Source organism: Phaethon lepturus, unplaced genomic scaffold, assembly GCF_000687285.1.
Source record: "Phaethon lepturus isolate BGI_N335 unplaced genomic scaffold, ASM68728v1 scaffold14231, whole genome shotgun sequence".
Taxonomy (NCBI): domain Eukaryota; kingdom Metazoa; phylum Chordata; class Aves; order Phaethontiformes; family Phaethontidae; genus Phaethon; species Phaethon lepturus.
Window position 1 is genome coordinate 19,955 of NW_010515641.1, and position 23,713 is coordinate 43,667.

Here is a 23,713-nt window from a genome sequence, read left to right on the forward strand (position 1 = left end):
GGGCATCTGGACAGCAAGAAGCGCCTGGAGCAAGCTTTAGACCCTTGCAGCAATGATGGCACAGACAGCTCTGCTGCTAAGTACCCAAGCTGGAACATGAGCATGCTGAGAACTGAGGCAAGGGAGCACGATGGCATGGTTTGTCATCACCTTATGACTGGGATTTTAGTAACCTCACAAAGAGCAGCAAGATTGGGGAAAAGGGGGGAAATGAACTCATGGTCATCTCTCCTTTAACTCCTGGTGTGGCTGAGGAAAGCTCAAGTGTTTCCTACGTGCCACTTTAGAGGGCACGCATTCTTCTCAGAAGCCAAGTTGAGCTCAAATGAGAGGCAGGCTGAAGTCTTGGGAAGGAGACAAGTATTTTTAGCCTTTGCACCAAGGCCTCATCTGCCCCTGTCTGAAACCAGGCCTAAAGACTTGCTGAAAAACCTTTTTGAAAGTGTCTGCAGCTCCTCACAGGCTAAAATTTTTGGCTTGGGATGTGTTTTGGCGGGGCGGGGGAAGAGGTGGCACACAGGTAAGAACTACTGGTGAAAAAGACAACTTGCTGTGGCAGCAATGAAAGCATGCAATCTACATCATAGGCAGGCCATAAAAACCACTTGAATCACCTCTCATATTTATGTATATCTATTTATCAATTAAGTTATTTTCTCCAACATCTTTCATTTTAAGTATCACATTGCTTTAAAGAAGGCAGAGAGGCAGGCCAATATGCAGGTGCTCACCTTTGTTCTCCAACCTGCACTTAATTAATTGTGAGTTGCTTTAAAAATAATTTAGGACAATGCTTCCACTGCACATTGCTGAAGTCTGAGATGGTCCCTGTGCTTTTACTTCCCAGAACACGTGCAAGGCACTCACCTCTGCCCAGCTGTTGAAAAAAAACCAAAACAACCCAGGCCTCTGTGCTGACTGACTGAGGGAAGTCAGGCAAATGAGAGTTGCTTTTTCTCCCTGCCCACCCACCCTTCAAGTAATTCTCTGCTTTGTTACTTAGTTCTGTTTAAAAAACATAAAATATAGATGTTTATCGTTAATACGTTACATGGGGCAACCGTGCCAATTACTGTGATGAGCAGATAGCCAGGGCTCGCTCTCAGAGACACGCCATTAGTCATGGTGATGACAGCTTCAGACGCTGAATTTCTCATGTTAGGAAACAAAGTTACTGATTAATTATTTTTAATAAAATAATTGCTTTAATGCAGTATTTAAAATAATTTTAAACATCTGATCAATAAGATACAGTACACAAATATGGAAAATGCTGCACTTTACATAAAAAGTAAAGCTAAGCATTTAATTATACAAAACAATTTTGCCTGATGCCATCAATATCTTGCAAACTATAGCTTAGTCAAAGTACTGCTTTTATATATATATATGCTATATATACATATATAAATAATTTACAGCATTCATTTACTAGATTTGTTTACTACTGTTCCAACACAAAAAACATAACAGATTCAAAACTTACTGAATTTGGTACCTATCTGCAGTGGTTCTGATGGTAGAGGGCATTTGAATCATCATTTTAAGTTTCAAAATAGCATGCCAAATCACCATAAGAAGCTTGTTCCTTAAAAGAAAAAAAAAAAATTCAATACAATCAGTGCCTTCCCCACTGGTCCTGGGAAATAGCCATGCTCTACAGCACTCTGTCATGGGAGGCAAAATATTTGGAGGCTGGGGACAGGAGGACCCAGAGGTTTTTCCTGCCACCACAAGGCAGTCTTTACCAGCAAGCAGAAAACCTTTTCATCTATTCTAGCAGTCTTAATCATCTGGAGTCCTCTTCCTCAGTGAATGCAAACCAGGCAACTGGCTAAATACCTTTTATTAGGGAAGTTTCCCTGTTGTACCACATTAAGATACTATAAACATTAGGATGACCATTAACTCAATGTTCTCAACAAAGCAGTGAATCTTGTGCTTTGCAAACACTGCTTTTCTCCTTAAGAGCTTAAGCAGCTGCAAAGTTTCAGTGCATCTCAAGTTTTCACTTTTTTGCAGTCAGCAGAGGTTACTTTTGTTCACTTCTTTCTATATCTGTGCTCAAGTTCAATGCTATTTTTCACATCTACAGAAAGAGAAACTGTTTCTTCTGTTGCTTCCTTTTTAGGCTCTTTCACTCCCTGCATTCAAGTTTAGTAACTCCAGATTTTCCTGAACATTGAAGTATGCCCTAACTACACTCACTGCCTGATGTACTTCAATCGCAAAAACGACCAATTTGTTCACCTTCACTCAGTCACTTTCTGATTGCAAAGGGGGAGGGCAGTTGAGGCAAGGTGGGGGCAAGAAAGCATCCCTCATTCCTTCTGCTTGCTACTTTGCTCTCCACAAACGAGCATCCAGTAGTAATTCCAAACCCAGAAACTTTAAGGAGATGCTGAGTCAGATAGGCAATACATTAGCATGTTGACTGACTGCTGGTTCATGATTAAATACAGTTGCCATGCTATGCGGTGCCTTTAAAGTGTTATTTGTTTCCCTAAATAAAGTTGGATTAGAAGAAGGCACTACACGTAGAACAGATGTTGTAGACTCTGGAGTACTGAAGCAAGTGACATACATAAACTAGGGACACGTATCAAGCCCTCAGAGCCTGCAAGACAGTGAAATGCAAGCAAGAAGTCAGGTGCTTGTGTGTGCAGCTCAGTGTTTTCACTGGTTTACAGACTGGTTTAAGCCAAATATTATTAAAAACCCTACAGGTGCTAAGTTAGGTATTTAATAAAAATGTTTATCTGTAAACAAGAGTTATCCTTACAACGGATCATTTTCCCGAAATTGGAATTTCAAGACAGTGCAACAATGCTTCAGTGTTTTCTTTGGCAGTAGACAGCAAGTTGAAATGTAAAATTCAAATCACTTCAGAAGAGCATGGTACAAGGTTAGAGAATGCTTCATCTCCCTCTCTTGTTCCATGCAGAATATCAAGTCCCTGAGACAGATGCGGGTTATTCTTGGACAGAGCAGCTGTTTCGTAAAGCTAAAACCTGATGAGCCAGGAGCAATTCCATTGCCATTCAAACCCTAAATGAGGGAGGGAGAAAGAAAAAAACATTAGAATTCCATGTAAACACAAGTTTTTAACCAAACTGGTTGGATTATACTGCCTACTTGCATAAAAATAACCTGCTGACGTTCAGTTTTACATGTTGAAAACCAGCAATCCAGAAGTACTTGCACATTAGATACTTTAAAAGACAAAGGAAGCACTTGCCAGTTGATGGTTTATTTCAGTCAAAGCAACCAGAAAATTCTATTTTTCTTTAAAACTGTATTATTATGGTAAGATAAATAACTGCCGTTTCACTGAAGTCATATTACATAGACACTTGCATTGAGAAAGGACAAGCTAACTATGAAGAGGGTACTACCACAGCTCCTATGCAGAGCCCCAGGTTGTGCACAGCTATCACTCCAACTTGCAAACCCTCAAGCTCCAGATGTTCACATCTCTTCTTAAGAGAACCATCACTGTGAGTGGGCTCTAGCCTTGAAACACGGCCGGGAGAAACTCTTACCCTGGCCATCACCTGCGATTTGTCCTTTAAGGGAGCAACAAATACACACAGTCGAAGCATCTGCGTGTTCAGAACACTGTATCTGAGCCTATCCATCTCAGTTGGCTGCCTTGCGTGGTTATGAAAGCACAACTGGTAGGAGATGATGATGTTTAGTAGTTATACATTCAGGCTACTGGAATGAGCAACCCCCGCGCATTCCAAAATGCCCCAAGATTTATTATTAGGGGTGGGGAGGAGGAAGATTACCATGAGCTGCACAATAGACTGGCTACTTATCTTGGAGCCAATCTATGCTACACAGCCAGTCTCTTATCACTACTGGAGGGTTCTTGGTAATGAATGCAATTTGTACAAATATGAGTGCTCAGTCTCTGTAACTTCAGCAAGGCAATGCCTGCCAGCATCAACACCACTTGGAAATGGTGTTGCTTGGATGCCGTGTTAACTATATCAATTCTTACTCTAACACTCTCTGTAAGACTTCAGCCAAATGACTTTGCCCACTTTGCTTAGAGAAATCCAGTTAAAAAACCCCATATATTAGAAACAAATACCAGTGCTGGACTATCTATAGCAGTGAATGCTACTGTTGTTACAGGGGGAAGCATTGAAATTTATTTTTAAAATAAAGAGATTCACCAGAGAGCACACACTAACCACAGAAAACCCAGGGCATATTGAAGAAATGGAAGCTGTATTTCTTACTAGCAGCATGCAGGGTATTCAGCACCATTTCATTTGCTTTACAGTCGATACTATTAAACACTATGAAACGCCATCATTTGAAACTTTCAGTTTGTTAAATGGCTTGGAACAAACGCGTGCGTGGGGAAGACTGCTGGCCACATCACACAGAGAGGGCACTGCTGTCCTGGTAAGACACAAAAGGGTCACAGTTCAAGTTTGTCATATGACAACCCTGAAGGATCCAGGGAAAAGATAGCTCTGCAACGCAGCTGCCAGCACGGATTGAAAAGGAGGTCAATCCAACAGGATGCAGCAGAAGGCCTGAGGCAATGTTATAAATGAAACAAACCCCAAGGGTTTTCAGTAACCCAACAGCAATGTCCTTTATAATTCAAAGAACTTCTATGGAGGTGAAAGTATTTTCTCTCTCAACAGTCATTAGACTAGAAGTCTCACCTTTAAAAAAGACACCAAACAAAGCCACCTCAATCCTGCTCACTCCCTTACAACAAGGGGGCAGACAGCACAAACCCCCGAGCCTGCTTTGGAAGCTGTTGGAGCTGCAAGGTGCTACAATAGGGCAGAAGCGCCGAGCTGCCTGCGTTTGAGAAGAGTTATGGATTTATATATTCTTGAATTCTTACCCATCATGCCCAGTGCAGAGACGTAAAGCAATGTTATGCTGTAGTATCACATCTGAAGCCAAAGCTTATCCTGTGACTCCTGTTTGCTAAGACAGCTAGTTCATCCTTCTAAGTTTCACGTAGTATCACACTAGCTTATCAGAGCTACTGAGCACAGCATTTCAGGGGCCAAAGGCCCTTTGACTAGTTACTGAACATATCTAAACCAAAAGCCGCTACCACATCCAAGTTAAAAGAAAAGGTCCTTTTCTCAAAGTGCATGATGGTTTAAAACTGAAGAAGCCAAACGACAACCTAGGTCATTGCAGTCCAGAGTGGGACCAAGTTGGGGAACTCACTCTAAATTAAGTTTATGCAGGGATGAGCACCAACTCCTTTTAGCTACTGTCCCCTACAGCTGCATTGAAGCACTGGTCTTTCATGGTTTGCTTTTGGACTTTGGACAAAAACAGTGGAGGGTGATGTACTTACTACCTGTCTTTTTGCAATAAAACATTTAGGGAACCAGAAGTAAAAACACTGGAAGTTAAGATGCCATCTGTGCATCAAAATGAACCACCACAGGCGACTGTTAATGTCCAAGATCTTATTTAAGAAGTGCCCAACTCTGAGCTCCCCAGCTGGCAGAAGGCACCTTTTATGGGAGCATCCTCTGCTGCTCAGTTCTCAGAGCCTCCTCTTGAGCACACTCCTGTTGGGCAGCAGGTCGATCTTGTCTGGCCCTAGGCAACAGTCAGCAGCCGTCTCCTTTATATCTCATATACCCCTTCCTGCACAGAGGCTCCCCCATGCTGCTTTTGAGACCTTAAATACTCAGATTAAGTACTTAGAACACCACCAGCCCACCCGTTGCTCCCAGACATCTCTATTATGTTCCCCCCAGTAGGGCAGCAACTGCTTATGCCTTTTTATTTTGGGGGACTCTTCATTGCAAAAGTCTTTAGCCTACCCTAAAACTGCTTTGTGAGCCTCTTCTAAGGGGAAATTAAAAGTGCTGCTTTTCAACCAGGTCACAGACAAGTACGAAGATAAATGAATATAAAACACATCCCCGTAGAACAAATTCTAATCAAAGGGTGCTGCAACCAGCCTGCACCCCACTTCTGCAACATCTACTTATTAGTGCCTTAAGTAGCAAATTCTTTTTGTCTTTCCTTTCCCCCCCCTTTATTTATTTATATTTATTTTTAAATTGGGAACACTCCTCTTTTCCATAGGGGAGGCTAGAAGTAGTCAACCGTATCCTGAAGTCCCTTTCACTGAACTCCTAGCACCCCGCTTTCCTTCTGAAAGCAAAATGACACAGACATGCAGCTCGGAAGCGGTAAGTACCAGCACAGATACTACCAGCCGACCCAGGTATCAACAGCCACGCTACAGCCAGAGGCAACAGTTTCAGCACAGCTGACAGACCCTGTCCGTAAGCCAGGCAGCAGGGCTCTGTACCACTGGAAACCACTCTTTGCAGTACCCAGTCCACTAGTTGGCTTAGAAACAGCCCTGTGAGGCCACCATGGCAGCAGTCCTGCTTTTGGCCTATCCTCAGAGTTGAGTCAAATCGCCAACTTTGCCAAAGCAACATGCTGTCACCCTTTCTTGATCCTCAGAGCCTTTTTATAGACACCTGACAGAGATCAGTTGCTCTCTGATCTTGGCAGTAGAAGACATTGCAGAGCTCCTGCACTAGTCCCATGCCTCTTGTGCGGCTAGTCTTATTTGCGAGGTTGCTCCTGAGACTCGTCTTTAAGATCTCTAGAGCTCTCTCCAGTGGCTGGACCGAGAATTAAATACTAACTCTCTGAAAAGGCGAGAGTGAAGTTGATACAGAGCCGCAGCTCATGACAAGGCTCTTCCTTTACCTGAACTACCATCATCACCTTCTTCCCAGTCTCCAAGGTATTTGGAATACACGATCTACATGTCTGCATCGTAGGTACTGACAAGAACATCAAAGTTGCTCAGAGCTGTTCTACAGGCCCGGATACTAAGCTCGTAAGATACTAAGAGAGGGCTCAGACGACACCTTCCTTGCCACCAAGTTCGGTTCAGGCTCAGTGAGCTGTTCCTGGCAGAGTACATGCTCTCTTCTCAAATTCAATGGTTTCACACCCATCATATTCAGGATTTTAAACTCTTAAGAGGTGGGCACTTTAACGGAACAAAGCATTCAGTCAAATGTTAAAAAGTCAAGCCAAGAGTTCTCCTATCAGTTTATGGTGTGGCATAAACACATCCCAGTCCCAGAGCCAAGATCTCAAGAGAGCAAACTGTCATTGCATCTCTGCTGCGCATTACAAAAATACCACCAGCAGAAGAAAGCAAAGTCACGAGACAGTTTTCAGTGACACCTCCAAACACTGAATAATGACAGCTGCGTGCAGCAGAGACGATGTTGGAAGGTGGGAAGAGCATCTAGCAAATCGGAGCAAAAGCATCCGGGTTCAGCCCCCAGCTCTGTCACCTGCAGTCACACCGAGGTCTGTGGTATCTAGTGTACCCCTTACATTAGCTTCCCGGCTGTAAAACACAGAACATGCTCCTGTCACACAAGAAGAAAAAAGGGTAAAGAGCCATTAACGTCCTGCGGAGTGCTCACTTTCCTGGGTCTCCCCCAGCAGCAAGGGGAAAGGAAGAGATCCTGCCAGAATTGTGAGTTTTGCTTGTACCAGTAAGTGCCTGATGCAGGCCAGAGAAAACAAAGTGAAAGAAGCTGATATTACTTTGGTGACAAGTCAGCATACTGATGCTGTCTATTCTAACAAGCCTCAGTCTGACAGAAATACTCCCACATTCAGAATACTAAAATACTACATTACTCAATATTTATATGATTCTTTTTTTAAAATAAAGTTGGTTGTGTTAGGTGGTTGGCGTTTTGGGGACTTTTTTTAAACCTTATAGACCATTAGGGTAGATCAAGCCAATGCCTGAAAGGCTTAGATCTCTATTTCCTGGCTGCTTCTCCTGCAGCTGAAAACAAACATGTATATTTATGATGCTATCTGCAACCTACAAAGAAGCCTCACAAAGCTGTCAGATCCATATAATAGAGAATGCTATTCAACTATGCATTTTTACTCAGATTTCATTGCAACATTCCTACAAGTCCTTTCAAATGTAGGCAACAACATGTTTTACATATTGAAACAAATTACTGCGAATGTAATGTCAGTTTATTCACTATTATGCCCAAGATTCATGTACGCATGTCACTTCGTATGGCTACATCAGATGCTTAATCTGTACCTGGAGGTAATGAATACTATACAAATATGTCATGTTAGTTAATAGACAATTATTAAGCTGAAATTTTCTGGCTCTTTGCCACATCATTTTAAGCAATGTATTGTCAACTAAATTATAAATCTCTTGACCCTTCACATGTCATCAACGTTTGCGCATTACCAATATGTTCAGCCTAAAGCTACAATGCAATTAGTCATTTAAATTGCAGATATCTTTCACACATAAGAAGAATTAAGTTCATCTCTAGCACAGAGAAGGCACGATATGGGTCAGTGAACTGTATTTCTGAAGTGTGTGAATGGCAGTGGAGAATATTTTTGCCTATTTACATGGGAAAAATTCACATCAAGTGTATGGCCCAGACTGACAGCCGCCAGGAAATTCAGAGCTGAAATTGAAACCCTCTTCACAGCTGACAGGGCTGTGCTTAGGTCTTGCAGCAGCTAAGTAAGATGCTGAAGCCATGTATGTTTTATAATTGCAGTAACACTTTTAGCTCCCCTCTTCCCCAAAATGTATGACCACCCTGTAGAGTATTCAATTGTCCCGACAGCCTGAATAAGAACCAGAAACTGAGTCTGCATACGTTAAGCATATGCAAAGTAGAAAAAAGAAAAACCCTCCTCTATCACTTCAGACCTAAATCTCAAAATGGGCTGGGGGAAGTGGTGGTAGTGACAGAGACACACATAGAAAAAGAGGGAAACCCCTGAAGTATAGAAATAAGATTTTGTAGCCTGACTCTGAACAACTACTTACATGCAAGTAGTATAGGTCCAATTTAAAGCAATTGCTTTTAAGTTCATTTTCTGTAGCTTTTAAGAAAATACTTTAGCAGACTATCACGTACCAGTGCCAAGCACCAGCCAGCAGCCTTTCTGTGCCCCATGGATATACAGGGAGCAGCAAACCTGTAATCCATCTGCTACAGAGCCAACTTCTGCATTTAATTCACATTTAGACACAGTCACATCCTGAACACCAATACTGAAGTTGATGAATTATGCTAGCGTGTCCTCTCATCAGAAGAGCTTATGGCCAGAAAGGCGGCAGTAACTTCTACAGCTACCACTTGCAAGAGTGTAAAGCCAGATATCCCTTAACTACCACACATTCCTCCTGCAAATGCCAAAAAATTGACAGTGATTTGATAGCCACACCGTGGAAAAGCCAACACATCTCTCTTCCCCAAACATCTGGAAGAGTTAGAGTTTTCTTTTGTTCTGTGGAAAGTGATTTATTACTTAAAAGCTTAGTTCTTCCCAGGTCAGCCTAAAGAGCATTTGCAAAGCTTAAAGATGCATCGCATACAGAATACATTTGATCAACATGCATACCAGCACCCTAAGCTGTAAAGCAAGAAGGGTAAGTTTAAGTTCTACTAACAATGATCAGATGCAGCAGAGACATTGCCCTAAAAGAGAAGACAAGAAGCTTGTTTTCTCCTCCCACAATACTAAAAATGGAACAATGAGCTGTGTGGTAAAAAAGACATTTCTCCCATTTATTCTTGCCAAACTTCTTGCCAGAGGGAAAATACAAGCTTATTTGTGGACTGCTGTATTAGACTGTCCTGGTTTCAGCTGGGCTAGTTAATTTTCTTCATAGGAGCTAGTGTGAGGCTGTGTTTCGGATTTGGAATGAGAAAGTGTTGATAACGTGCTGAAGTTTTGAGTTGTTGCTGAGCAGTCAAGGACAGCCCAGCTTCTTGTGCTGGGCTGCTAGCAAGAAGGCTGGGGGTACACAGGAAGCTGGGAGGGGACACAGCCAGGACAGCTGACCCAGGCTGGCCAAAGAGATATTCCATACCATATGACGTCATGCTCAGTATATAAAGCTGGGATGGAGAAGGAAGGGCTGGAGAGACGTCCAGAGTATGGCGTCTGTCTTCCCAAGAAACCATTACACCTGATGGAGCTCTGCTTCCCTGGAGATGGCTGAACACCTGCCTGCCCATGGGGAGTGGTGAATGAATTCCTTGTTTCGTTCTGCTTGTGTGTGTGGCTTTTGCTTTAGCTATTAAACTTTTCATCTCTTTATCTCAAACCATGAATTTCCTCACTTTTACTCTTCTGATTCTCTCCCTCGTCCCACCATGGGGGAGTGAGCGAGGAGCTGCGTGGCTTCCGATTCTCTCCCTCGTCCCACCATGGGGGAGTGAGCGAGGAGCTGCGTGGGGTTTAGTTGCTAGCTGGGGCTAAACCACGACATAGACGATGGGCATCACCCTGCAAGTATCACATTATTTTATGCATGTTGGCCAGAGCTAGGGGTTTTTCAGAAAGTACTTGAATGGCTCTGCACTGACCCCATGATACCAGCTGCATCATTTACTTCTGTAGCAGCTCCACAGCATCCATATAAAGTAATACAAATATATATAATATCAAATTATACTTGCAGTAGCCTATTTCTGCAGCAGGGCCAGACTACAGGTGGCAAGGCAAGACCTGCACTTACTAACAGAGCAGCCAGTCTTGGCGGTGGACAGAACAGCTACATGTAGTATCTGGAAGGAGGAAGTTTCCTTTGCCCAGGAAAAATTTTTCATCAAGCAAAAAGAAAAGTCACAAGATTTACCTGAGTCAGTCCACATGACCAACCTGGAAGGTGGCAAGTAAAAGACACGCCACCAACAGCACTTTGGGGCAAGACTGCATCACTGCCAAGTAGTTAATGCATTATCATTGAGCCAGAAAAGGGATGAGAAACAAGCACTCCCCCCCGCCCCCCCATTACATAGAATTGCAGGCATACAAGTAAGTTTTCCTGTATGAAGAAGGAGAATGGTCCAACTACAGTCTTCTACTTTCAAAGATGTAGGTAGACCTTTTTTTCCTCCCTACTGCATGATACCGCACAAATACACTGCTCTCAGTTCAAGCCTGAAGATGACCTTGGACCCAGGACACCTTTAGATAGAAGAAAAGAAAGTGTAAGGACTCAGAACTGCAGCTTGTTTCTTCACAGACAAAAACTTTAAATATCTGCAAGGGTTTTCAAACTTCTAAGACTCCAGTTAGAGTGAGAATGAGACAAAGCTGTTTCCAAAATAGCTTTGTCATCAGAAAAGCAGTAAAACTTAATCCAAAATAATCCTTGCCTATTTCTCAGCATTGAAAACATTATGGGGCATGTTACCAACCAATAAAAACTACGAAACAGAACACAGAATCGGGAAAACAAGTCTGTGGCTTCAAGTTTACTTTTTTCTGATTTGTTTTAAAAGTGTTGTCCCTTTTCAAGATGAGTTATTTTTTCAATTCTTCCCACCCTTTAATTCATTACTGTTCACCACATGCCCCCAAACTGGGGGAGGAGAAGAGGTGGGTAACAAATACACAAACCCAAAAACACATATGAACTAAATCCAAAGGCCTTTCCCCCTCATTGTATCCAAAAGTGTCCAGAGGGACCAGAATGAGAGATGAAAATATTACCACCTCTGGAATACAAGTAGCACCAATTAACACATTTTCACAATAGAGGGATTTTCTTACCAGTGTTTTCCGACATTACTCTTTTTGAACAATACCATTCAAATGTTAAGTTGTAGTGAAGAGAACATGCAAAACTACCCCAGCAAGCGTTTCCAACCAGAAGGGGGAAAAGAATTCCCATTATACTGATGCCTTTTTTTTCTGTTTTGTTTTTTAATTAGGCCTAGAGCATTAGCCTTATTTTTACATTTCACGATCTTCATGGATTTGCCCCTACTGCTATTTCAAGTTTAGGAATACATAAGCAATAATCATGGCAAGATATAGTTTACCCTTCAGGTCCAAATTAGCTGACAGACACTCCTCTGGGCAACAGCCTTTCTTTTCAGCTTACCTGCCACACTATAAAGTGATGTGCCTGCTGGAAAGCAGCCTTCTAGCTATAAAGCACGTGCTCATGTCACCACATGTTGTTCTAGTTCCCAGATTAAAATAATCCATAATAGGTCTCCTTAAAAGGCCAAGTAAAGAAAGTAGAATTTCAGAGAACAAGATAGGATGAATGTGCTGGAATCAGGCATTCAACCACCCCTGGACAAGGACTTTGCAGAAGAGGTGCAAAACCAGGTGGCAGAGTACAAAGGAAGCAGATATCTAGGGCTGAAGAACATCCCAAATTAACCACAGATACTCATTTGTGGAGAAAGGAAACATAGGATGCTAACATAATGCTGTTTTTACCCCTTCACACTTACTGCAACAGAAGGTAGCAGATCCATACCAACCCGGTCTGCTGAGCTGCACTCTTCCAGTACCCATTACATTTTTTTAATGAATAAAGAAAGGCAAGTAGGTAACAAATTTGCTTAAAGTTTCACTTTTTTAATACATGCTGTAACTGATTATTTCTTCCCTGTCTCCCCAAATACCTTAGGGCTTCAGTCTACATCAATAACAGCTTGAAACAATTCCTTTCCTTTAATTCTTGCAGTAGGCAAAGATAAATAGAAGCTGAACAGAGTTAACTTTGCTCCAACACAGACAGAAGAGATCCAAACATTGCAAAGAGAACATTATCCAAGGAAACTTGAAGTCTTAGTTAAAAAAACAAACGCAGTTAGCATCAGTGACTTCATTCGATACTGACAACGGATCATTTATATTCAGGAATAACTTCTTCCATCATACCTGTCTGCCAAGATATCAGGCTTTTAAAAAACATGGTCACAGGAGTATTATGCACAGATTTACTCCCTGCCATTGCATAGTCAGAAAGGTCTGACATTTAAGATTACTTGAGAGTAAAGCTGTCTGTATTTGCAATTTGAAATGAGAAAGTACATCCTGCCTGTTTAAATTATTCTCAGACAGGTTGCCCAAAAAGATGATTTTAAAGATGCCCAAATGTGTAGCAGCCTAAGGCCATATTGTACTTGCTTTCAGTTTCAAAGACCTCCTTTCATCTCTGAAGAATGGAATGTTGTTTACTGCTCAGGATGTTTTGCCATGTTATCATGAATGTATTACAAATGTTCTGCTTCTTGAACTAGAGAGTGTTTGTCAAAACCATTCTTTATTCTACATGAGAAGTCTTAAGCCTTTTAGAAATCCTGCTCAAATATATTGGGATGCTTAAATGTCTAAGTCTGAACATCTTTCTCAAGTTTGCTATCCTGCATAATTTCACAAAAAAAGAAAAAAGAGAATTGCTTTTTGGTAGCATGAAAACTAAGTACTAGGCATTGGAATGCAAGATTGCATGCGAGAAACAAAAGTAGTTTCACTAGCAGAATTACTTTCGCCTCCTGCCCTTACAACTCAGTCTAGTAAGGGAACCTGTGTAAGAAGGATCTTAAAATACAGCAGATAAATTTGCGACAATGAAATGCTATTAAGGTTTATGGTCAGTTTTAGGCACATGATATCCATGCTTTTTTAAAATGGCAATGTAAATAATGGATCACCACCTTACAACAGCAACATTGTTATCTGCCTCACTTTGGCACAACCTCATGAAGTTTTTATTAAAATAGACACCGCAGACGATGAGAAATAACTGAAAATCACCTAACAGGCAGACTTGTTAAATATTCAGAAACAAATCTGGCAATAATTACAGAAAACCACTATGAAGAACTGGAATAGTTACTCGATAGAAGCTTGGGGGAAGAGGAGAAAAGGATGGAGAAAACTGTTCTTGTGCTAGACTCATTTTTTTCAAGTTTTTCCAGTAGTATTACAAAAAAAACCCCTATACCTTCAGCTTCATGTCAAAGTGCATTAAAAAACTTCAAAGTAGTGAAAAGTAGCTGCTCAAAAGCTGGGAATGCTGCTTTCTGCAGCTTGTTTAGGTACAGATTCCTTTACTTGTGGTAAGCAGGGAGCATTCAAGGAGCTAATTGTGTCTTCACGTCAGAACAAAATCAGAGAAACAAGTCTACCTCTTCTCCTTAGAGAGGTCTCTTGCCACTATGTAGGCTGAGGGAAAATCTACAGACTGTCTCAGTTACATTGCAAATAGTTGAGCTTAATACAAGGTCCTCCCAGACTCCAGCATGCAAAAACACTGGAGTATTTTCAATCCTAGCATCCCTTTAAGCTTCCTAGGCCACAAAAATTAAAAAGACTTAAGGCTTATCAGAAAGGACACGTTTACCACCACTTCCTCCACTCAAGAGTTACCTTCCACTGTGCTTGGGTCAGCCGCCAACCAGCTGTTTGCCCAACCAGCAACATCAAGGCTTCATGAGAAAGAGGGGTCAAACCGGCAACAACACTTGAATGACAGCATGCAACACATTTCTCCCATCTCCAGCCAAGATGATGATCTCTGACAGAAGTAGGCTGCCAGTCTCCTTGCAAAGAACTTCTGCAGCCCTGTAAGCTTCCCAGGTCCCAGAAACAGTTCATCTCCAGCACAACATTAAGAGATTTGTTCAGACCAAGATTTGTTATAAGCACTTTTAAAATGCAGCATGAGTCAGAAAAGGTGATCCGGCTCATTGCAGGAGCTGATTGATCTAGCTTTATTTACTTATTTATTGCTTTTTGGGGGGGATCTAGCCAACACGAGCTCACAGTATACTTGAAAAGAGTCCCTATACATTGTGCATGGAAGAAGGTCCATAGCCACATGTCAAAGCAAGAGCCATTTCAAAAGCCATCTAAAACAGCCACCATGACTTCAATTGAAGGGCCATGACAACTAGCTGCTGTGGAAGACCACCACAGCTTCATCACCCTCCACTGGAGATGGAAGTTTCTCTGAGCCACCATTTCATTCAATCCTTTACACACAGTGCTCTTATCCACAGTTCTTCCTGTAACACAATTAAACATCCCCATCAAATTTATCAGAAACAATCCTTTCAAGTATTTAACACATGGACTAGTTTTCTTACAGTATGTAACCAGCCATTTCATGTAAGAGAATTCTAACTTCTTCCTATAGGGAAGGATAAAAATCATTCAATATGAAGATACACCACCACCATGCAAGTCATTGCAAGCCATCTCCATACCTCCAGCCCAGAACCAACATTTGATGAATCCAACGGTCTCTTCTTCCTTGGTCCAATGGCTGCCAAAGCTGTGAGGTTGGCTTCTCTTTGTTGCATTTGTGCTAACTCCAATTGCTGCATCTAAATTAGAAAGCAAACACCCACATTAATTATGATACACAGTATCCTAAAGGTCTCAGTTCTTTTTATGGGAGCTTCAGACAGCTTTGCAGTCCCTACTGAAACAATGTATTTCACAGCATCTTCTCCTGTCTTTCTGGACACTTTTGACAAATTCCAATACTCAGTCATGCTTAGAGCCTTGAAATGCTACTGGCTCTACAGAAAGTGCTGTGTAAGTAACACTTTTTATGGAGACCACATTGTGGCATCAACACAGCCTTAACAGGAGACTTACTGCTGGTTCCTCAGCTCATAAGCTTTGCCATATCCAATTAAGAGAAAATACTGATCAGAAGTGGTTTATGAGGCTGGATTAGTACTAAAAGTTGAAGTTGCAGAATTCTGTGAATTGGCATATTCTTAATCCAAAATTTCAATTCACGACTGCACAAGCAAGACACTCAGTTTCTTCACACTGTATTACCTGCGCCCAGCATTCAATATTGCCATTCTGAAACAACTTATTACCCAACTGAATAGGATGCTGTCAGTTCACTGATGTTCTTTCTTTTCCCAGTACGTATTTGAATTTTCAGGCATATCTGAAGCAAGTTAGAAATAGACTACATATATTTTTTTTCACTTACCTCCAAACACTCTTCAACACTAAGAAATCCTCAGAAACAACCTCTACCTGTGTTAGGTAAACTTGGGATGGGAGAGAAACCCACAGTTAAGAGGATTAAAAAATAGTTTTATCTCTGCATTTCAAGGAACATACTCCTTTATTTTATTCGATAACTATAGATACCAGCTGCTCTGGAGCTCAGCCCAGTCAAGTCTGCTAATAGATTGACTAGCTTGGATTGGCCACCTTGCTAACGCAACCACACTGCTTTCAGATCCGCCAGCTGTCCGACTTGAAGCATGGGTGGAGGCAAGCGCTTGCTCTCTCTGCAGAGAAGGAATTTTTTCTATTTACTTAGGTTGAGTTTGTCCTTAAACACAAACCTCTAGGTTTGATATTAACCCTTATATGATCTGACATGCAACTAAAACAGCTCCTTAGCTTGTGCTCTTCCCACTCCCAACACCTACAAAATTCTTTGGATGGGAACTCTTTGCATGTGTTTGTGTGCATATCTTTAAAGAAAGTACAGCTGTATCATGGTGGCAAAGCATCTAATTCTCCTCCCTTCCTCCCCCTCCCCATCACTCCCCGCAATCATAAAAAAAAAATAATTAATTGTAATTCCTCATCCAGTCAGTACAGATATTTTGCTTACTAAGCTTTCAATAGACTATGTTTTTCTTGCTTTTCAGCTCTTTGATATCCCACTTGGAGAAATTCAGCTGGTAAGAACTGAGCTTGTACCACCTACATGGCATTACTCCCCCACTTGCTACTACTTAAATAAAAAAGAATCCACAATAAAGTAATACTGTGGGGTTTGGGGGGAGCGTTTTGGGGAGGAGGGCTGTTTGGTTGGGTGGGTTTTTTTGCAAGTGTTATTTTACTTCAGATAGGTAGACTTTTTCTTACTTCAGTGATGCTGGCAGCTTCACATCAAGTACTGCAGCAACTAGGCTATTTAAAGAAAAATGGTATTTCAGGGCAAGATTCCTAAAAGGACATCCTGCCCTCTAAAGACTCAAACTATACACATGCTCAAGATTTTTCAGCAGAAATCAGGGAATGCAAGACTTTGACATACATATATTGAGAGCAGTTGATTGTTTTTGGGTTTGTTTTTGTTTGAAGATGAAACAAATGCTTCAGTTATGGGAACAACACTATTTGCAAGTCAGCTTTGATCACACTGTGTAGGCTTTTGCTTACAGAAATGCAGTAGTACTTCTTCAATGCTAGATACCATCATTCACTTACCACACACTATTCTTGTGTTTGTGTGCAGTATAAACACTTATAACCTTATTTATCAGAATTCATTCAGTTCTGAATGGGGTTTTGTTTGTTTTTTCAAAGTATACAGTATTGCTTTCAAGAATATTTTAGAGACCACACGGTTTTATGTCCCTTAAACTTGAAAACTATTAGTGTTCTGCAATTGTCTGAGGTTACCTGCAGCAGGCCTACTTGCATAAAATGTTTAAGATAAACTTCCTCTAATCTCAGTCTTAAATGTCTATATTTATATTCAGGAACACATTGCAACCAATCAGGGATGGGGAGAAATAAGACTGAATTTGAAAATTTAACCTGAAGCTTCACAAACTCTGTGAAACACCGAGGCTTAGAAACTATTTTTATGTGACATCTTTACCACTCCCTAGATTAATCAGAAGCAATTAAACACTGAGATTCTTTGGTGGAGGCACATGCTGACTTCCAGCCCCAGCTGCCCAGGCCTCCAACACCTGGGGCCACCCCCACTTACAGGCAGCTACAGAGCACCCCTGTAGAAGTGCACCTTCTCCCTAGCAATGCGGTTCAGTCGTCACGGTGGTCGCATGTGCGTCACAGTCTACTTGCAACGAGAAGAGACACTGCAATATGCACATGGCATCCCTCTGGGGGCAGATTAAATTCTGAAAGGCTCCAGTGGCAAAGAAAACCAGAAGGGGAAAGATGATTTGCTTTACCTTTAAGAATCATTACACTTAAAATGAAAAGGACTTCTAAAACCATTAAACTTAAACAAAAAACAAACAAAACAAAACCCTTTTATTAGCCTAAGCTTGTGCTTCCATCCCTGTAAGTCATTAGAAAACACATCACCCCTCTCCCTCAACTCTACAAAACACATACAAACCAGCTTCAGTGCAGTTAGACATGTCAAAAATGGGTGGCTGCTGAACATTTGGTCATTGGCTTGAAGCAGCATTGAAATAAGACCCCCTCTCCTTTTTACAGCTGATGTTGATGGGCAACCACAGTAAAGACCAAGGACAAGAGGCAGAGCTGTGAATTAAATACTGAGGGGGCTTTGGGTTGGCATCAGCACAGGGTGGAGGGAACTGGGTGGGTTGAGTGCCTTTCAGTGGGGTCCCAAGATGCTGCTCTGGCTGAGGACTGGGTAGTGCCTGGGCACCATCACTCATTGACCCCACACGATTCAAGCTGACAAAGCATGCTGTCAACACAGATGCCCCGCAGGAACGAGCACTGCTGTGGGAGGGCAGTGCTGGCAGAAAACCCACCACTACAATGGATGGGGTGACGCTTGGTGGACAGCATGAAAAAGATGCACTTTCTACAAACAGAATTGATGCATCATTGACCACACAATTCCCAAGACAATGACAGAAACACATGTCATTACCAGCATCTAGTATTCTCAATATATTTTCCACCTCATAACCAGTCAAAGGATTTTTAAAATCAGGCAGAATCTCACCAGGGTTTCAGAGCAAAAGAAAAAAAACAAGACATCATAGTCTTGTTGTATTCTAGACATCTCAGGGATTTTTCTGAGAACATAATTAAGACAAATGAATTTAAACACTCAATCTCCATAATGGACTCAACAGATCCCCATTAAGTGATATGGGCAGACATCCAAATTACCCCGCTGAAGCCAGCAAAATCATCTTTCATCAAGTTTTATTCCATTAAAAAGTGTGAGATTAAATGTCCAAACATTGTGTGAGCAGTTAAAAGTACAGGATAAGGAGAAGACAGGCAGATAACATCAAGGGATACCTGAGGATACTGGCTAACTACTGCCGGATTTTCCTAAACAAGATTAGGAAAGAGCAAGAGGCAACTATGTTGAGTCAAACCGTTCTTTAACAGACAGTTTTGCAGCACACAAGTTAGGGCAGAAAGATCACTGCAGCATGTGAAAGACAGTAAAGAGTAGTATATACACTTTATTAAAATATAACATAGAGAAACTGCATCTGGTATTGTTTCCCTTCTAGGGGCCAGTTTTATTAATATTGGTGTGCCTGACTAAAACAGGGTAGAAATAGGAACTGCCATACCCAGGTTTGTATCTTGAAAACAGGTAATTTTTTTCCCTTGAAGATGGAAGTGTGTAATGGCAATTCAAGAGGAACTGGGGGAACCTGTGCCATATATCGGCCCCACAAACCAGCAGGTTTCCCCTCAACCTGATCTCCTTCATCTGCTGAAAGATGCTGCTGTTCCACCACAACACAGTAGTACAACACATCCTGTTCAAAATTCATTCCTCAAGAAGGGCATTGAGAGGGGACAGTCTCCAGGCAAGAGCCAAATGAATGTTCATTTCTGAACATTTCTGAATGTTCTTTCTCCCTCCATCCCAATTTTTACATATGCTAAGAATCTCAGTACAAAGAGTTCTAAAAACCTGTGTATAAAGATCAAATTGCTATGAAAACGTCTCAGAACTTGTAAAATAGTCTTTGTTGCTGCTGGCCTTTTTAATAATAAAAATAGGGTTTAAAGTCTGGTCTTGCAGCAAGCAGGAATCTCTAGGGTGACACAATAAGCATTTTAGTTAATCTGACCTGCAGCACAAATCAAGGAGTAAGGTATGTTTTAAAGTCCTCCCTTATAGTGAAATGGCATTTGCAGCATGGCTGTAATCACACAAAATGAAAGGCTTTAAAATTGACCTCTCCGATCTTCACTCAATTCTCTACTGGGAGAAATATTTCTTTTCCTGCTTACAGAAATTCTATCTCACTTATGCCTCACACTCCACATGTCAGAAAATATGCAAAATATATTTTTACTACTATACCAATGACATTTTTGTGGCATTTTAATATTAAAAATTAAATTTCAAGTTGCATAAGAAGACAAGAAGTACTTCAGCTATGACATGCCGAGACTCTTTTTTTAAGCAATACTGCAAGGTGGTTTTAAACTCTTTCAGTTACAAAGTACATGATATGTAGTTGTTCACATTATCAGAACTCAAATAATTCAGGTTATGCCAATCTCACAAGATTTTCCCTGAACACCATTTCCCTAAACAGGACGAATCCCTTAAACACAATCAAAGAAAAGAAAAAGTATATGCTACTACAAATAAAATCAACTAATTCACACCTAATCCATGGTATGTACAGCAGCAGGTGGCTGTATTATCAAAGGGACAGAAAAGGAGAGCTACCTAGCTGAGTAAGTGTTCACCTTGGAAAAGGAGTAAACTCTCACGTCTGGTCACAAACTACCCAGAGCAGAACAGGATTCACGTATTTTGTATAAGCTTTCATAGAAGACAAAGCACATGGAAATTTTTATTTTCTAGATCCTCAAGAATAGTTTTACCAGGGAAGGTTTTTCTAAAGGTAGAGAGGAGAAATTAAGCATCTGTATTAGCCAGGGCTCACTGAGCAATAATAGGGCTGAGGTTAAAGAAAAGCCAAACAGGTGGCACTTGTCCAGCATGATGCTGGCAGCTGACATGCGTCTCAAGAAATTCATACCACTGCCCACTTCTGCAAGAGCTTCAATATGCAAAGTACTAGGAAATAAATGAAGAAAGATTTATTTTCTCTACTTCCCAGATTTATGTGCCAGGCAGTTATGTTTAGGGGAAAAAAAAAAAAAACACAAAAATAGTCTTGGCAATGCAATAACAAATAAATGCAGCCGTATGGATGTAAATTAGCTCAGAAGAAATGCTTGTAAGACAGATAGGGAAGCTAAACACCACAATTCAGACTTGGTTATAATTATACGGGAAAGACTAAAAAGTGTATGTGCAAGATACTGCATTTAATATAAAAAAAGTGGGGACATCTCTACATATGACACTGTAGGCTCATAGAGTATGGGACAGATTAAATAAATATTTAACTTAACAGAAGAACTGGCAGGAAAGGAAACCAGGGAAGGCTGAAGACAAGTTAATGTATGCCTAAGGGTTATGTGTGCTATCCAGCAATAAGTACATCAGGAGTAATAAAAGCACTAAAGTAAATGAACAAGAATTTGTACAAGACTTGTGGGGGCAAAAAAGCAAGGAATATAGGCATACAAAAGAGGCAGAAGTCCCCAATTCTTTCAACTTCCACAATAAAGAAAGTAAACAAGAAATTAATGAATATTAAAATTCAAATTAAGTCTAAGCAACTGTGACCAAATATCAACATTTACTTTTTTCTGTATTAGCATCAGTGAAAAAGGAACCTGAACACCTACATGGGTCCTTACTATTGCCCTTTACTGTACATTCTTAAAGAACTAAATATTGAGGTACCTTTTAAGTGGGGCCACTTATCCCACTGAACTGACTTCTCCCTCTTCTTTCTACCCATTCTTTCTTCCGACCATTTTTTTCGAAGTTTCACTGGGTTTCATTGTCCTCCATTTAGTGCTTTGAAATTTTTCTACTGCTCCCAGTCACTTCTCCCTTCATTGTCTTTGGAAAAAAAGAACTCAAATTTTTTCGCATTCCCTTTAAGCATTTTAAGGAACTTGTGACAAAAATGAAAAATAAACCTTAAAAATATGTTTTCAATCCCAAGCCTCTCACACTGGTTGTCATAAAGCTCAATGAGCATTACTGCCTCCAGCCTCTACCTTTCCTATACAAAATTTTCTGCCCTACAGGTTGAATGTGGCTGAATAGCAGACTTCTCATATGGGGGACATTCTCTGAGGAAAACTGACATTTGAAGGCTGCATATTTAAACATTTACCATCCTCTCCTCTTGCCTATAACGCAATTTCTCTTCGTGCAATTGCTTCCTTTCAAACTGTTTTAATTAGCCATACAATTAGTTTCCACTGACTTTTCCCTCTGTTGTAATTTAGATTTAACAGCAGACAGGCAGAATAGCATGCACTGGTTTGATATCCAGCCCTAACTTATAAATAGGGCTATATGTAATACTGTAGATTTCTTTCAGGTTAATATTCCACATACATGCTTCACTGGCAGAAACAGGTCCTACCGTGGCTGTGTCCACCAAGACCAGGCGCCTTGTCTGTCTAGAACTAAAGGGTGCAATAAGAGGTTTTGGAGAACAACATAAAATGTTTCCAGAATAGCCATGAAGTAATCTACTCATAGGAAAAAAAAAAAATTTCCTTCAGTTGATATTTGACATTCCCTAATATATAGATAATTAACTCCCCAAAAGAATTTAAGAAAAAAGTCCAGGGTGCAGTGACTTCCTGACCCCTTATTTTGCCCATTCTTGTTACAAATTTCCCAGGTATGGATTTCTTTTTTGTTTTGTTTAACAATTATTGATGCATTTCTGTGTATTCTGGAACACCTGGTGCATGCTTTCCCGTGCGCAGTCCCATCCGCTTGCCTTACTTGGAGGCCCAGGGAAGTTCCTGGCTGCCTAGCATCCAGAATCGAGCTCTCTTTATGTGTGTTTTCAGACATTGTCTCAGCTACTTTTGTTGTAAGGCCAAGAAAAGGCTACAGCACACCACACCAAAGCAATATATTCTGTAGTTTTTGTTTCAGAAGCTATCGCATGGGAGAAGATGGTTCAATGACTGTCAGACCTGCATTATCACAGCAGGACAGTATCCAGCCCTTGCAAGACATTACTTCACAACCAATCACAGCTCTTCCAAATGCACATTTTGAATGATTTTCAGCTGATGTAACACTGTGTATTCATTCACTCACTCCTGAGGTCTCAAACTTAGAGAATGTTTGAGACATCTTCCACCTGCAGATTTCTCCATCTCATCGTGCAGTCCACCCAACACTCCTTCTTGGCACAGAACTCTCTGGCTCTCCATTATCATTTTTTTGTCATAGTTTTAGCCCTAAAATTTCTTCTATTATAGCAAGTTTCTAATCCAAAGCTGAACTTTCTGCTCGTTACATGTTCATTATAGTCTCTCAGAGAAACTTAAAAAAGGCTATTTGAAAATCCAAGAACAGGCTTAAGGGGGGGGGGGCTTTTGTTTTTCATGAGATAAATATAGTTACTATCATCTTCCAGCCAGCTGGTTTTCAGGTATCTGACACAGTATCTCAGCTGCTTTTTTCTTACACTCCTTCAAAACACCAAGATGAATGCCACATAAACAAGAATTTGGTTCACTTTTTAGTTTGCTCAATAATCTAACACATTACAGAATTTCCATCCCTGACTTTCTGCAAGATTTGTAACACAACAAACCTCTGATGAAAGCCCTTTGCTATTTGTAGAGTTACGCTGCAGATGATAAAATTTTTGTCCATTAAATACTCATGTTTTTTTCCCCACAAAACATGCAGAAGCAGGTAAGAAACATTACAAAATGATAAAGATAATATAAATCAGATAATTAAGCAGTAGCTCTCAGGATGTCACCGAAGGCTCATAAAAAGCCAATTGATCACGATGACATCTTACTTTGCTTGCAGCATCTTGTTTGCTTATTTGAGAGGTTACAGTCAACTAGGGAGTCTCCTTCCCCCCTGCTGCAAGAGTGGTCTTAAAGAATTTGAACCATTAGGTCCAGAAGAATAAATACAGAAGCAGCACCAGAGGTGTGGGGAAAAAAGGAAACAAACAGCTGGAAAACGTGGGTTGGAGACGGTAGGGAGAGCAGCAGACAAAGAATCAGGTTACAGTTACTTGTTATCTTGAGAACGTGAGAAGAAATAAGG

General features: G+C 40.9%; 1 protein-coding gene across 1 annotated transcript in view; it reads right to left on the reverse strand.

Moving 5' to 3' along the window:
- Positions 1–2,880: 2,880 nt before the first annotated feature.
- Positions 2,881–23,713, reverse strand: part of TAF4B (TAF4b RNA polymerase II, TATA box binding protein (TBP)-associated factor, 105kDa) — a 58,419-nt gene continuing 37,586 nt past the window's right edge. The window contains exons 14-15 of the mRNA XM_010295845.1: positions 15,084–15,203; positions 2,881–3,048 (exon numbers count right to left, since the gene is read on the reverse strand). Of these exons, the coding sequence (XP_010294147.1) occupies positions 2,881–3,048; positions 15,084–15,203 (288 nt within the window). The remainder of the gene's footprint in view (positions 3,049–15,083; positions 15,204–23,713) is intronic.